Below are 17,362 nucleotides of genomic sequence, written 5' to 3'. Positions count from 1 at the left end.
CTCGAATAAAAAGATTTCAGAAACAAAATGCATTTGTAATGCAAACAATGTAACTTTAACTTGCATTTATATTTCTCCGTTTTTTTATTTATCGGCTTATTTTGTTTTCCATTGATCTCAGATAAAATAATCAAACCACTCATTATTGGTCTACTGCAATATTTATGTTTTTAAAGCACATTTTCTATTTTAATCCGCTTGTCTCCATGCTTAAGACACCTGTATTTACCTTATAAATGATACTTTTTAGCCACTAGATGGCACCACATCTGAGTACCTCCGCTTTCACGAGCCTTGTAAACTTAAACTAAGAATGCAAAGTCGACATACAAAATACAGATGGACAAATGCTCATTGATCACTGTTAACATTTTTATAGTACAGTACACATGGAAGGCCGCCATGCTCTAGCTTATACAGGTAATTTATTTGGTCACTTCTTTACACACTTGGCTGCCATTAATGTAAACAATTTAAGTTAGTCATTTATAAGTCGCATTTCAAGTACACATAAAAAGTTGTTGAAGACAATTATTTATTTGAATTCATGATTGACGTCTTAATCCCAATCTTGCTGGATGAGTACAGAATCTTAATTTCTCCGTACAACATTGAGATGTAAATTTCTTTACATTCACGTACAATGCAAACAAAAAGCATTCATATGCTGTATTTTAAACAAGATTTGTGAAATTTTAATTTCCTAACAAGCTCCAAACAAATCTCCTTAATGACAAGGCAAAAACTTCTTTTTAGAACTGTTTTTTTTTCCCCTACTGGCAATATTGCCGTAACCTTGTTGATCCATTGTTTAATAAATATTTACATCAAGGCTTAATATTTTATTGAATGACAACCTTATCTCCTTTTTGAAGTTAGTGATGCTCACAGATTTGTGATTTGACACAATCCAATCTGAGGTCTACAGCCAAGTAGTTTGACTTCTTTGCTTGGTTTCTGCTTTGATGCACACCGTTCTACTGCAGCTCCTTAAAGTCACAGGCGCACGCTCCATCTCCATTAAAAATCATGTTTAATTACTCAAGTTCCAGAAGGTTCTGAAAAAGTGAAAGGCTGTGAATACTTTTTGTTGGCACTGTACACGTTTGAAATTTAAAGTTACATCTAGACGTGATTTCACAAATGCCAGACAGGTTTCCTGCTACTAACTAATCACTGACACATAATGACAGGCAGCTTTGGACCGGAAATTCAGGACACAAATGAGTGAATAAATAAATAACCCTACAGTAATAATAAGTGCACCGAGGCCCTGTTTTATTTCTAGTTGATGGTAAAATTCACAGTGTATGGCTGACATCAGAGCATTCAGCAAGCTGTCTTTCCAGCATCTGTTTCTCCACTAAGTCCTCCACTCTGCCAACCTCCACCTCGTCCACATCGTCCATAAAGCTTGACCAGTCTGTGGTCCCTTCTGCACGCACCATGGGCTCTGGCTGGCTGGACGGGTCAGCGGGCGCAGAATCTTCATGAGTGGTGGTCACGCAGTTGCAGCTGTCGCAGATGCCAAAGCGCCTCAATCCCGGGGAGACGTTGGACCCTGTGAACGTTCGCCTGCAGCTCTTGCAAGATACTGGCCAGTAGTGCCTGTGAACCTATGGACAGACACATAGTGGGTATTGTTTTGACTTGGATTAGAGTTTGGAAGGAATAGAATACTGAAGATCGTTCTAGGACAAGTCGTACTAACAAAATGGGATACATAAAAAAAAACATGATGGCCACACTTCACTCTTACACTAAGGGCGTGGGTCCGGAGATGCTCCTGTCGTGTGAACCTCTTGCCACACATGGGACAGGGGAAGGGCCTCTCTCCGGTGTGGCAGCGGATGTGTCTCTTCATGATTCCTTTCTGCTTGGCAGTGTATGGACAGAAAGGGCACTTGTGGAGTTTTACTGGCACTACCAAGCCATCGCCTGCAGGGGGAGAAAGACAACTGAAATACATACAAATCTTCTGCTTTCGGATTTACTGTATTTTACTTGGTCTAAGGTTATTCTAGCACATTCATTGACAGTTAAAACTGACTGAGGTAATTACCTGTGTCCTCTCCGAGCCAATCAGACTGGATCTCCATGATAGATGACCCAACAAACCCCAAACTTTCATCCATTCTGCTACTTCCTGTGCTGCTGCCAAGTCCTTGGTTGAAGCGCTGACCTCCTCGGTCCCCTACAGGGCTTGGGCCTCGGGGGCCTTCACCTCTGGACAGAATCTCCATCAGCTGCCGGGTGTTAAATGAAGGGCCGTATCCTAAAGGGGAGCGCTCATTGGAGGCTGAGGGACTTTGAAGAAGTAACCTGCTATGGTGTGTGCCATGCAGAGAGGACCCAGGATATGGCGCAAGGTCTTTGGTGTCGGGGGACTCTACGAGTTCCTCATCAGGGTCATACTCTATTTTAGGGTTCACCAACTCTGGGGTCAAAGCAGAAGATGAGGAGGATGAGAGATTAGTCTGATCCATGTGGCCCTTTTGGTCTTCCCTCCCAGGTGGAAACCCCTCCCTAGAGGAGTAAGCGCTGTCAATGTTTCTACTGGAGCCCGCTGGGGTTGCAACTACAGTAGACAAGGGGGTACTTGCTGAAGTTCCTTCCTCAGGACCTAAACCCGACCCCCCATCTACTTCTGCAGCCTCTGAACTTGTCCCTGTAATACCCGTGTCCCCAGCGACGGTTGCAGACGGAGTTCCACTGTCCGCGGGTCTAATTGTTTCATTGTCCTTCTGGTTCTCTTTCTTCGTGTTTCTCTCCTTATCCTTGTTGCAAATCTCCAAAGATGAGTGGATGTACTCTTTACAGAAGTTCACCAGCTCTGTCATTTGCAGATAGCTAGCCGCTGACATCACCTCAATCACGTTGTTGCTGTTAAGAGCCAAGCGGCCAGAATAGAGGAAGTCGAGGATGACAGAGAAGGCGTCGGCTGTAACGATGTCCAGCGACGCTGTGCTGTAGCGCTGTCCGCTGTCCTGAAAAGCATTCCCAAGTCTAAAATTAGAAATCTGAAAACACTACAACAGAACATGGCTTTGAACTGTTGTAAAAATCAGCTCAAGTTAATGGTTTTGTGTAACAGCTTGAACCTTCAGTGTACTATCATAGACCAACTTACCAATTACATTTAATCGATGTATAACATGTACTTAACACGTAGATAAATTCATCCACAATGAACTGAATATGCCAAAATTGTATTTAGGCATATTATTTATTTTTTAATCAGAATTTATTTTGATTTTAAAATGATATAGAAGTATGTCTGCAGAAAATTGTATGATTTGTTTTCTAGCTTTCAGTCCAGTTTCAGAGCTCACCACAGTACTAAGTCCACCCCTGTCAAAGTGTTCAAAGAGATCCACATGAATACAGACTGTGGAAGAACCACAGTGCCAGTACTTTTGGATCTTAGTGCAAAATTCAACACTGTTGACCCTGACAATGATATTCTGATTATTATTGTAGGGTAGGACTCTCTGGTACACCACTTAACTGGTTTGAGTCTTGCTTTGTGACTCAAACCAGAACAGGAACAGAAATAACTTTGTGTCAATAAGTAACTTCTTGTCAGAGCGGACAAGAAGTTACTCTGTCCGCTCGGACAGAGAGCGGACAAAGTAACTTTAACCTAGGGATACCGAACTTTAATTTAACCTAGGGATACCTAGGGATTTAACCTAGGTATTCCTAGGTTAAATTTTGGGGCCTCTTCAATAGCTACATACTCGTGCTAGCTCAGATTATAACAAGTATTAAGATTATTTCCCATAACAACACAGATACTGATACAAAGCTCTACATTATGATGTCACCAAGTGTCTCCGAACCCATCCAAGCACTGAAGTGATGCCAAGAACAAATGTGTGGATGAGCCATAAATCTCTCCAGCTGAACGGAAACAAAACTGAAGTTATCTTTGGACCCAAAGGGTCAGCACAAAGCTTCAGTTATTACAGCTAAAAACTACCAGTCAAGTCTGAAATCTTGGTGTTATGCACTAAGACCATAAGTTTCAGATACACCTGAAGACAGTTACAAAGTCGGCCTTCCATCACCTGAAGAACATTTCCAGGATCAAAGGAGTAATGTCTCAGCAAGAGCTAGAGAAACTCATCCATGAGTCATTTCTTGTCACATTGATAACTGCAACAGTGTCTTTAAAAGTCTGTGTAAAAAGTCAGTCAGATAGATGCTGCTTGCATTCTCAGTTAAAAACAGGAAAATGGAGCAAACCACCCCAGTTGCAAAGTCCTTACACTGGCTCTCTGTAACTCAGAGAAAAGACTTTAAAACACCTAAACACTGATTTCATAAATCACTGAATGGGTTAGCACCAAAATACACACAAGATCTGTTATTGCTGCGTCAACCTTCCAGATCACTCAGGTCTTTGGGTTAAAATCTACTCTGCATCAGAATCAGAATCAAACATGAAGAAACAGCATTCAGGTTTATGCTAGTCTCATCTGGGAAGAAAAAAATTCTAGAAAATTTCAAAAATGCTGAAACACCGACTTCTTTAAAACCAAAAACTGACCTGCTTACGGCTGCCTTGATAAATAATAACTGGAACATTGACAGATTTGTAATCTTCTTTCAAATATTTCATGAATTCTGAAGATGACATTTTAACATTTACTCAAAAACGCTGTATACACATTCTTAGCACTAATAGAAAACAGACAGAAGCAGTGTAATCCTCACCTGCAGGTAGTGAACCAGAAGAGCCCGGAAATAGCCGCTTCCAGCAAATAGCACGTTACGGTGGGCTTTGAATACACGCCCCTCTACCAGGATACTGCAGTCGCAGAAGAAGTCTCGCTTTCGCTGCTCATTGAGCTCAAACAGCAATTTGGGCAGATAACAGGGAACCTCCATGTTTTTCCTTCTCCGTGATTCTAGTAGCGGGGGAAAAAAACAAACCGTGCGGGTGATTATCGGAGGGGGTGGGGGAAGGATGATAAAATGCGATGTTAAAATGACCTAAAACCACACAACTGAGGAACAGTTCTATTTTCGATGCTTGACATTACCTTAGTATGCAAATCCACAACATTTTTAAACAAAACTAGCAAATGCATATAGAACTTAATATTTTTATAAACAGTAACATTGGTGAGGGGCTCCTAATAAAATCCGATAGCGAAAACAGGAAGTGATTTACGTTCTGCTCTGTTTGCTAACGTGACAGCCTGTGCAGCTAGCACTAAGTAGCTAGCTGCTAATACTTTGTCGAGCAACACAGCTCCAGCTTCGTAAAACGCCTTTACGAAGGGTTTTATACCTTATACGTTTTTACGTTTTATAAAACCCTTTCATTGTACACTTACCTGTGTTTTCAGAAGTACTCTATAAGCTTACTCGTGAAAGAAAGACAGCAGCCTGCAGGATTCATTGTCCCATGCCTACAAAAGCAAATACTTCCGCTTTCGTTAAACAATTACGTAAATTTTCCTCGTCCAATCATTTGACCGAGCGAGAGTGGAACGCCGTCTCCCCGTTTGTACAGCGTTGGACATGACATGGCCTTAGTGACATCACTTGTCCTCACGGAGTCCGTTTCGTCACAACATATCATATGGCCCTAATAACTAAAAGTGTGGAAAGTGCTGTAACGGTATGTGCAAGTAAATGAAAATATTGTCCATATTAATTTTGGGTGCCAAACTGATTTTTCCGCAGCCCACAGAAAAAAAATTACACAGAAGAAGACGAAGAAGAAGAAGAAAAAACAGAGATAAAGAAGACATAAATAATTAACACTATTTAAACACTATTGTATTTGTTTCTGAAATGTTTACAAATGTTGCTAAAAATGGCGTTGTGACTGGATGATGCAACGTAATCACAAACATGCTTGTCTTCACATGGCATGCTGCAGTATTTTCTGTTCTCTTACAGAAAGCAGAGATGAAGGCCACACAGTCATAGGAAGGCACAGCTTTATGTGTAGCTGTCACAGTTAAAATATCAGTCCTTTCTATTTGGTGCAGAACTGTGAATAGGAAGGAAGATGACACATACCTGTGAGCATTTTTTTTTCTTACAAATAAAAACCAGGAAAGTGCAGCACATAAATTCAGCCTTGATTACCGGTACTTTAATGCCACTAAATAAAATCCAGTGTGGTCTATTGCCTTCAGAGGCCAGTTAACTGTAATTGTGCAATTTTATTTAAGTATAAATTCAGCTATTATGTCTGTTAGAGAAGATGAGAGAACAAACAGCATCACAAAGAAAAGGGAACACAGTCAAGAAGTTTAAAGCAGGACAAGGCTATAAAACAATAATCCCAAACTTCAAACATCTCATAGAGGATCGCGGTATCCAGTGTGAGGCAACTGCTAAAAGACATGCACATTATTAGCATGTCTTTTAGCAGTTTAGTTTGCCCAACTGAACTGACAGGTCGGGCAAGGAGAGCATTAATTGGAGAATTAGCCAAGATGCCCATGGTAACTCTGGGAACCTGCAGCAATCCATGGCTGAGGTGCAAGAATCTGTCAAGACGAAAACTGTTTGTTGTGGGCTCCACAAATTTGGAAAATACATTGTTGTAAGAGCAGCAAAATAAATCCCTTTTACAGTTTTCAGCAGGCCTGTGCATGGCTGTGTCCTGCCATGTACAGGACACAGCAGTCATGTGAAAGCAGGCACTCATTACTGAGTAGAACTCTTTCATATCTCATTAAACAAATGCAACATTAAACACATTAAACAAATAATACTGTAACTAATTGTTTTATGCCTACAGAATACCACATTTCAATCACATGATTAAAAAAAATTATACAAGTAAGGCTGTGTGGTAAGGAGTGGCCGGAAAACCAGAGCATATTCATAAATGTGAATGGCCTAGTCAAGGTCCAGACCTAAATGAAATTAAAAACCAGTGCCAAGATTGTTGTAATTGCTTTGAAAGCTGGTTCTTCAAAGTACTGACACTGGGAGGCATAATGCGCAGCTGTAGCGTCTTCTCTTTTTTTCCTTTTTTTTAACTTGCAAAATAAATTTTGAAAACCGTGAATCATTTCTTGCATTTTGCTTTATAAATAAGCATTGCTTTGTGTTTATCTATCATATAATCTCCCAATAAACGAGAATTTGTGGTTCTAATGGTAGAGAATTTTAAATGATTTTGAGGGGTATAAATATTTTTGCAAGGTATTCTAAGTGAAAATACATGTTTTACTTCAAAAGCCTTGCAAAAATGTGATGATTCATTTTAAAAACTCTAAACCCTAAAGCGTTATTCACCTTTGACATCACCAGTATTAGTTACAAAAAGTCATGCCAGTGAGCTTGAAGATAATCGCCTCCTCTCCTTCATACACCACTTTGAGCTTGCAGCAGCACACCCGCCTGCCCTCATTGTTTGCTCATGAATACTTGTTTATTTTCCTTCCATTTTGGAAAGAAAATAGTTCCTTTCTCATTTTCAGACGCAGCGGGGATAAACAAGAAGTTCCTTTAGAGCTGCACCACACCCTCAATGCACAATCCGCAGCTTTTAGAAGTGTTTTTTGCACTGATGGGTGCCGACCAGGCAACTTATTTGTTTCAGATATTTTCCCATGGCAAACAGCGTGAATACAAAGGCTTCGTGTTGGCCTGATGGAACCACAGAACCGCCACACTTGAGCCTCCTCTCTCTCTTTTTTTTTGCAAAATAAAATTTATGGTACCTCATAAAAAGAAAAAGAAAAAACTCTATTCATGCTTATTTGTGCTAAATATAAAGTATCATAGCCCAGCAGGGGTTCGGTTTAGGCCTTGTAAAACTTGACACACAGTCATCAAGGGCCAGTTGACCCATCTGCAATGACTCGAACCTGAAACGAAACTTAATTAGGTTAAGCTTTGTGGTAGTTCTGGGTGCTGACCTTCTTCTTCTCACTGCGCCTCAGGGGAACACAAGACCTTTTGTTTTGGTCATTTGTTGACTGCATGGCAGGAAACTCCCTCTCATGCAGGCCTTCCACAGCCAAGACCATGAAGCTCCTTCAATGCCACCAATCCGGGTGACAGTTTAACGCCGGTTTACACCCAGCAACCCTTTAGGAACGAATAACATTGGTGATTTATGATTGGGCTTTGCCCCATGCCTGTGATTATGACGGGCGCGTGATTTACCGATGGAAAGCCAGACGAGAAAAGTAAATAGACGTAGCGATCACTGCTGTTATGTAAGGTCGCCTCCGAATGCAGGACCTCACTCATTGTGTGCGTTAGCCACTCAGAGACCCACGGCTGGCACAGAGGGCTCCAACGGCACTCCGATGGGTCCCTGTGGTCTGCGCCTCAGCTCATAACAGCCACTTAAGCCGGCATTTTCCCAGGCTGAGACAACACACCACGGTGGCAGCGGGAGCCGCAGAGAGGGCCTGATTAAAGACTAGAGACAATGGAGGGAGAGTGAGCCGGGGACCATGGTGGCATTTTCCATCTCCGCCACTGTCTCCTGGGGGGACCAAGTATGTGCCGTGAAACGTTTGAATTATCCCAGAATCTCTGGAATTCAGACGGAGGCACCGCGGAGAGGACCCTCGACCGGGGATCAAAGAGCTTTGAGAGGAGTGCGGTGGACTGGTGGTGAAGTCGAGTACATGGTGGAGCATGAATGTGTGTATTTGTTTGTGTGTGTGTGTGCGCGTGTGTGTGCATAGGGGCATACTTGTGTGCTTAAGAGCACTCAGTTGAAAAAGATAAAGACAATGTTTAAGTTTGAAGCATTTATAGCTTCATGTGTAGGGATGTTTAAAAACAAAAAGAAAAAAAAAAGAAAGGGGGCCCGTGTTTGGTTTTTGAGGAGACATTGATCACTGAGTGGTGAGTATGTGTTGCTGTCCTTTTATCCTTCACAGGATCAAATAATGCAATCACAGCCAGTCATTGCAAGTCTAATACAGTGGGCGCCCCTCTTTAGCTTGGAGACGCCACTCTCTGTGGTGGCTGAGGGACAGAAAGAGCAAAGCAAGAGACGGGGGTGAACCTCGTCTTTCTACGGCCGTCTATCGCTCTGTAATTATCACTTAATGTTCCTCTGTGTTCTGGAGACGTCTGTCTCTTGCTCTGTCTTTTCTTTTCCTACGGAAGAGGACAACAAGCATGAGTCAGAAATAAGTCTGCCAGCCTTTTTATCATCGTATATTTAGCCTCAGAGCAGAGTGGCGAACGAAGCCATCCCAGACCGCCAGCTTCCAGTATCGCAGGGCCTCAGCGATGGCTGGCTGGCTGGCTGGCTGGCTGGCTGGCTGGCTGGCTGGCCGGCTGGCCGGCCGTCCTTGCCACATCTATATCCAAAATATCAAAGCATCCTTTACTGTAGCAAAGTCAGCTTCACAAGTTTTGACTTTAACTGAGAGAGAAAAAGCCCAAGTCACCAATAATCTGCAACATGCAGTGCCTTTGCATGTGCCATTTTGTCAAGTTACAGCTACAAATTTTAAAGGAATTTGGTGTGCGTTTTCCCTACCAGTTTTGAACATCTAAACACCAAATGTTTTCGTCCATTCTTCTTTGTAAAACAGCTCAAGCCACATCAGTCTGAGTAGAAAGTGTTTGTGAACATCAGTTTTCAAGACTCACCACAATAACTAAATTGTGTTGAGGTCCTCAGTCTTAAGTCTTGCCAGTGCCACTTTCTTAATTAAGGTGCTATGATCCTTGGGTGTTTGTGCTTTGGGTCTCATTTGTGTTTCCATTTTGATCATTTCATTGTTGTTTATTTACTTAGATCTCGCTGTGTTGCTCATTCCCTTGTGTTTTCGGTCTCGTAATTTATCTATATTTGTGCTTTTGGATTTTGTCTCTCGAGATTAGTGCTCCTTTCTGTTTCTTGTTAGTTTCACAAATCCTCTTTGTTCATTTGTCTCTATTCCTTCAATCCCTTCATCCTGACAGTAACTGGTGCCCATGTCATTATCCACCTCTGTCCCTCTCTGCGTATGTAGTCCTCTGGTCCTTCCATGGTTACTTCTGGTCACTAACTAAGTTTTCCCTGCTGTGTCGCTGCCTACAGCCTGTGAGTTGTTCAGTTACTGTTAAAATAATGAACCCTTTGGATCATTCCAAACTACCGTCTGTATTTTAGTCCAACCTTAATATTACAATTCACAACATTAGTACTTTTTGTCACAGGTTGTCCATTTCTGCTGTTTTAGTCTTTACGATGTCTCGTGTTTTTGTGGTTGGACTTTTCTGATCATTACATGCCAAACATTTTACAACTGAAACATTTAATTAATTAATGTATTTATTAAGTTGGGGGGGTTTTTGTACTGAAATGTGTCTCGATCGTTCCTGGTTAAAGGTTTAAAGGATGCGCTCCATGGTGTAGAGGTAGAGTGAACGCCCCGTATACAGAGACAATAATCCTCAATGCAGCAGACTCGGGTTCCTTTCTCTCTCTGCCCATTTCCTGTTTGGTGACTGTCAAAGGCCTCTGGTGCTGTAAAATGTTTTAAAAAGGGGAAAAAGTTCATTTCATTGTTGTTGATGCACAGTGGTTTGAACCGTGTTGTTCTAAGCTTTGGATTTTGTTTTCCCAAAGGTCAAATGGACTGCCCATCTAAAAGTTGTCTTGTCAACAGATTTTCCCAACTGAGCTGCGGATCTTCCGAGTTACCTTTGGACGCCTTTGCTGCTTCCCTCATTATTTTCCTGCTGAGTCTGTCAATTCATGTGGACGGAAAGGTTTCTTTTACTTATGTTTATGGTTTTTGGACAAAATATTATCTGATCACGTTTTGTACGGTTACTATGTTTTTTTTAAATGTTACATTTGAAGTCGTCAGTCATCCAAAAAGTTTGTTTCTGATATGAAATAAAACAATGTAAGTGGAGAACCACCATCTGTTTTTTTATATTTGTATTAAAAAGAAAAGACATTTAAAAATGTTTTTATTCCCCTCAATAGTCAATGGGAAAAACAGAAACATGTTGGTAAATTTAAAAGATTAGCTTAAATAGGGATCCAGTTTTTTGGCTTCTGACACTGATACCTGAGGTTTGGTACCTGTCAACACAGACAAAGCAGTGCTGAACTGACTTAAAATGTTTTGTTTTTTTTAAACACAGACATACATGTACTAAATTACAAATTTATTTGATATCTCTGCGCCAGCACGATTAAATACTCAAACAGCCTCACAAGCTTAGTTAATAATGTAAAAACAACACAACTTTCAGTGCAATTAGGAGTATAATAGCCAATGAAAAATAAATAAACTGACAAAAATAATAAGTTGACTACCTTAGTCAAACATCTAAAAAAAATAATAAGCTGAAACAAACTTTCATTTGAATGGTTCATAAAGTGCAACCAAGAATTCGAAATAAAATGTAAAATAAAGCATGACGTTGCTCAAAGTATGAAATTATACTGAACAGATCTGCCCATATGGATCAGGCACATTATCACTGATGCCTAATCTAGAATTTTTTATTTTTTTTTATGATATCGGACCGATATAGATATTACTATCGGATCGGTGCATCTCTAATCTTAAACATAAATCTGCCAGAGTACAAATAATTTTGGGATAACTGTATATAATAAAAGACATTATGTGATATTCAAAGGCGATGGACTCATTGTAAATGTACAGTTATCCTGAAGAACGTCCAGCTGTCTGAAATATAATTCTTGACTTTAAGTTTGATGTGGCAGCTTTATTTGGTCTGCCACTTTCTTTCCCCTTCTCTGTCCTTCGTGTCTCGCTTTTTACTTTAGCTCAACATAAAAAATACAAACAAAATTTGTTTCTACTGACATTTGGTTTTTGTTTTTTTCCCTAAAATCTCATTACTGAAAAGCTTTTAGAAACAAGTATCGAACCTCCACCCAAACCACCAGAGCAGGGAGAGCCAATAAAAGATGAAGAGGAGTGGGTGGTGGATAGATAAACATGTACGCCTTGTGCTTAATTATTAGTCAAGTCTTTTGAGGATTATTTTTATTAATCACCAGCTGCAATGCCCTTGGTTAATTCAAAGTATTAATAAACCTCAAACACGAATGTTTATGAAACCAAACGGGAAGTTTTGGTTTTCTTAAAACTTCCCGTTTGCTTAGAATATCTGCACGTGCACAATTATGCATTTAAAAAAAAAAGAAAAACACACTTTCTCATCTCATTTCTTTTGTTCAACTGTTCTTGCGTTTATTTATGACGGTAAGTATCACTTTTGTTAATTGCCATGCTGATCACAGACATCAAGTAAGGCTGAGGCAGCAGAAGACAGAAATACTGCCACCTGGAGGTGGGAGTTAGCAGTCACTTAAATCCGATGTTACAGACGATTTTTGAGTGAAATTTGCAATAAACTCACAATGATAATGCAGGAATTTGTTGATTTTGTATGAATTTCCAAGAACGTGGATTTGCATAAAAAAGGAAAAAAATGGCGGGATCGATGTAGTTTGGCTGTTTTAAAACCTGTTTTTTGCTAAATTGCTAAATTAATATTTGAGCACACAATTGTTATCTAGATGTTTCTATATCTCTGGAGTCTGGAGGGCCATATGGAAAGCTATGGCAGGCCGAATTTGGCCCCCAGTCCTCGAGTTTGCTTTGTGTACTGTTGTAAGCCTGAAAAATGCCAATACTAGCAATGTTATGGTGTTAATAACATGGAGTCATAAGAGCTTTTCAACCAAGGATATGTAAATGAGGTAGGATTCCCTAAAAATAATGATTCTTAAGTCTCATTCTTCTTTGTCTGTTCAAATGTATTTTTATTGTTTTTCTTAATCTCAAATCTTGGGGTAAGATAAGAAAAGCAAAGGAGCAGACAGAAATGCAAATTTATTAGCCTGTGCCTCCAGTGTAATAATAATTCTGAGAATTGTTTACTCATAAAAGTTTTGTCCATGCGCCAATAAAGAGTCCACTGAAGAGATGAAAATGCCTTCCATTATTATCAACATCCTCCCCTCATCAAAGCCTCATTTCTTTCCAAACACATCCAGCTCTATATTTTCTCTCTTTCTCTTTTTCTTTTTTGCGGAGGCAGGGGGCTTATGCTCATCCTTGTGAGCTGCCGTCAGAACGAGGTGCGAGCAGGAAGCCTTCCCTGATAGGACTCTAATCTGAGGTGTAAAGTTATACGAGGGATTTGGGAAAGTGAGAGGCTGTCAGGGAGCGGTGGCCTGGAGTGCCTGAGCATCTTTATCTGCGTGCTTACGAGAGCTCCGCTGAACCGATTTCTGAGTCATCAAAATCTTAGCGTTTTCACATCATGCTCTAAAGAGCAGGCGGTGATCTCATTTGTTTTGAAATCAAGAAACACACCCCTAAACTATTGATGCCACTTAAGGATTTTCATGTCATGTTACAACGAGGGGTCCACTGTTTTCACTTCCGATACGATACAGATATTTGAGGCTTAGTGTCAGCCAATACCAATCTGATACAGAAAAGCAATGCTGAATTGACTTGAAACATTTCTTTAAGCAAAAAAAAATAAATACATTGCGCTGAATTACAATTTTATTTGGTCACTCAGCATCACTACAGCACACTTAAATACAATAACAGATTCACAAGCTTGGTGAAATGTAAAATCTTTCATTTTTTTTTAATAAAACCAATAAAACAAACCTTCTTTGAAATAGTTCAGAAAGTTCAATTCTAAATAACAGTGTAAAATAAACAAAGCGTAGAATTAGACTGTACAGGTCTACCCTTATGGATCAGGCACTCATCTAAAATGACAATGCAGGAAATGGGACCATTAATCAGAGAAGCAACCATGATATATAAGGTAGCGCTAGAAGAGCTGCGGGGAGCCGAAAATCTGTTGACGGGACAAATCTGTCCTTTATCAAAAAGGACAAAGTGTGGCAATTGGTCACAAGCAGTGTTTCAGCTTAACTTTAAAGAATTTCAGAGTGAGGTTCGTCTTTCAGCAGGAATATAACGCTAGCAAGATGGAATAGTGTAGACTGAAGCATACTTGTGTGTTAGAATGGCCCAGTCAAAGTACCGGCATAAACCCATTGAGAACTTTTCTCAAGACTTAAAAACTGAGCTTCATGGACGTTCTCTATCCAACCTAAATGAATTTGGACTATGTTGCAAAGAAAAATTGGGGACAGTGGGATTGTGCAAAGCTAATATCCTAATTATATTTATAGAAAATATTCCTTAAAATTCTTTGTATTCTGCTTCACATTAACTACTTTGTGTGATTTATCCTGTAAAATCCCAACCAAGAAGTCTGTGGACGTGAGGGGTCTAAACACTTTTGCAGGACGCTGTGAATTCAACCCTGAATCCTTTCTTTTCTTTTTTTTCTTTTTTTTAGTTTCACAGCATAAATCCGTAGCTGACGGCGAAATCAAACCTCACATGACAGCACACCGTAAAAAATTCGTCTCCCCCCATAAACGTGAAATACGGTCAGCTTCCGAACAAAAAAAATGCTTAAGCGGGCTAATATTAGCCGACTCTTAACACCCCCTCTCCCTCTGCTCCCACCACCTTTTCCACTTACCCCCCAGGCCCCCTCCTAGTCATCAAATCAGACACAGTCACACGAGTGGCCCGGGCGGGTGGGGGGTGGGTTGGTCGGGTGGATTAGCCTTGAACCCTTTGATTTTTCACTTTTTCCTTCTTCCTCCTCGGCTCTCTCTGAGGCTCATAAAAGGCTCCGTGCCGTGTGTGATGTGGCAGAGGAGTGCAGTCAGAATGGACTGATTACGGAGGAGCGCCCGCGTGCCTTTGAGTCATGGCACCAAAATACATTCTTCAAGTGCTTAAATATAGTAACAGTTTGGCTTTTTAAAGTTTGTTTTTCTCACTAGAAGACTTTGGGGCATCCTCATCTGCCTTTTTTTTTTTTGAAAATGTAAATCAAAACCAGATTTTTCTTTTTTTTTCCAACGCACACAAATCCCTAACCCTCGTCTTCCCTTTTATTCCCTTTTTATTTTGTTTTTGGTTAGTTTGTTTAATCTTACGAAGGAAATTGACTTGGTGTGGGAAAGGCAGAATTCTTTGAGTGAGAAGTTAAGTTGTTTTGGAGAGTTGTGTACATAAGCATTTCTCTCTCTCTCTCTCTCTTTCTCTCTCTCTCCCTTTTTTCAGCACAGGAAGAAAAAGTGCCGGGGGTTTGTGCCAAAACCTCATGAAGTAGAGATAAAAAGGAGCTGAGTGAGAGGGAGGCCGCAACACCGCGACAAAGATACGGGGCTGTCCAAGCAAAGCGCTTTACAAATGACGATCTCCAGGGGGAAGATTGGCGGCAGGGTGGGGGTGGGGGGAAGGGTTGGGGGTTCAAATCTGGATGGATTGTTGGGAAAAGAAGGAAGATGGGTACTGAGACGGGGGGTGAGGGGATGATTGGGGAAACATCCCCCCCCTTACCCACCCAACTCCCTTCTTTGGCCACATTAAAGACATAAAAAAGAAAACAAACAGAAAAACATGTCTGACATAAAGAGGCTGGTTTCCGCGGCGACAGCACAATGGCTGCCTGTGGCTCTTGGGGGGTGGGGGGCCCCCTCGCCATCCCGTCTGGGGGCCCCAGCACCAGCGAAAGTCACCGCAGTCACAGGCCCCATCAAGCGTGTGTGAAACATGGTGAATGTCATCGCAGGCCCAGTGCTGTGGGAACTGTCATGAAAGGGACCCCATCGGAAGCCACAAAAGCCCCTTTCTGCTGCGTCTCTTCGGCTTTTAGCCTCTTTATTTATCTTTGCGTAGAGGCGGCGGGGACGATGGGGGGCTGAAGAGGGACGACTCATTCTCAGTCTCTGTTCACGCTCTAGGTATCCTGCTCTCGCTTACAGGCGGCGTGACCCCCGGGCGCTGCCCTTCTGACACCTCAAATCACAACAGCCAGATGCCATCTTAACACCAATGGCTTCGTATGCACCTCATATCCACAAAGCGGGCAGAAATACCTCGTATATCCAGGTTATGTTTGAAAATACAGCCAGACATGTCAGGCATTCCTTGTGTGTCTGAAGAGGACATAACTCCCTCATGGGTCCAGCCAGCAGAGTGCCAAACTGCCCTGGTGCCAGTTCCCATGCCAATCTAATGTTGATCACTCTGACTGAGCAGCCAGCATCTGTCTGATTATTACAATGGCCTCATACTAATAGGGAACCCACTAACTTTGAGCGTACATGGCAGCGGCGCTTCCAACCGGGCGCCATGCTGGCCACGACATTTAGTGTCTAGACAGGACTCGCAGGCAGTCAACAAACACTTACTCTGCTTTTAAAGGGCTTTTTGGATGGATATTTTTTGGGACTAATGCTATTTGAATAAGTCAAGCGACATTTGAAAACGGGGAATAACACAGGAGTGTTTCAGTCAATCAATGATAAATGTATTTGGCACAATTCAGTAGTGGTGCCTACAGAAAAGGTTCATGGGGGATGGCCAAACCCGGCCAGGAAAAAACAATTGTGGGGCACAGCTAAAAATAAAAATAATATTTTGCATTTATTTTTCATGTTTACATTGAAGATGACTCTATTCATTTATATGACATCATACACATGATTCTCTCAGCATTTTTCAAGTGAGGCCATGAACCCTCTTGGGGGCGCCACTGCTGCTTGCCAGGTAATCACAGTAAGACTTAACATCTTTCACAATATATTCTAAAATAAATGTTACAGTCCACCTACTTCACAACGACAGCATTTTGTGAAGTGTGTGAAAGGAAAGCAGAAAAACAGTGGAAAAAATCTGAAATATTTCCTTGGACTTTCAACGTTAACACGTGATTAATCTGAACATTTTAACGTGTTAACATTACGTAACGCAGTTTAATCGAACTAGCTTCTCCTACCTGGTTCACATGACAGCAGACTAACAAACGATTGAACATTTTTCAGCTTTCTTCTGTTGCGTCGCTAGCTAAGCCCGCGTGTGTACATCTACGTGCACGAGCTCCAAATTTCTCACGCAGGAATCCCGCCGGTCGCTCAACCAGATGAGGACAAGGGACTGTCGTCTAATCACGATAAATGGAGAGGGACTTTTTTTTTCTTTTTTTTTTTTTTTTTTTACTAATGTTTAAACCCTTCCTGAACATAAAAACCTGGAAAACCTACCCTCTTCAGACATGCTTTGTTTGAGACAATAAAACATTTTCTTTAGCATTTTTTTTTAAACATATGTTTTGGATGGGCGCTGTCTGGACAGTTGCCCAGGGCGGCATCAGAAATGGGTTCGTCACCCAAGAACTAGAAAATAAAATGCATCTTATTTTGTCAGTTGTCCCCTGAATATGTTTGCTACATTACCTGGTTTCTGCTACAAAAAACATCAAAAATATATATAATTGCTTGAATTTTTAATTGGTTGAAAGTGCGGCAGAAGGT

At 41.2% G+C, this 17,362-nt stretch overlaps 1 protein-coding gene across 1 annotated transcript; it reads right to left on the bottom strand.

Moving 5' to 3' along the window:
- Positions 1-358: 358 nt before the first annotated feature.
- On the bottom strand, positions 359-5,532 carry zbtb8b (zinc finger and BTB domain containing 8B). Its single transcript, XM_015013073.2, has 5 exons — positions 5,346-5,532; positions 4,720-4,913; positions 2,063-2,987; positions 1,760-1,938; positions 359-1,616 (listed from the first exon to the last, which is right to left on the bottom strand). The coding sequence occupies exons 2-5, from the start codon at positions 4,891-4,893 to the stop codon at positions 1,302-1,304; spliced, it is 1,593 nt and encodes a 530-aa protein (XP_014868559.2). The 5' UTR covers positions 4,894-4,913; positions 5,346-5,532; the 3' UTR covers positions 359-1,301.
- Between the last annotated feature and the right edge of the window lie 11,830 nt (positions 5,533-17,362).

The sequence above is a fragment of the Poecilia mexicana genome, unplaced genomic scaffold, assembly GCF_051168715.1.
Source record: "Poecilia mexicana isolate PSO_F unplaced genomic scaffold, ASM5116871v1 scaffold_11, whole genome shotgun sequence".
NCBI classification, from domain to species: domain Eukaryota; kingdom Metazoa; phylum Chordata; class Actinopteri; order Cyprinodontiformes; family Poeciliidae; genus Poecilia; species Poecilia mexicana.
The sequence above is the reverse complement of the archived record's forward strand: the minus strand, read 5'-3'. Positions and strand labels throughout refer to the sequence as shown.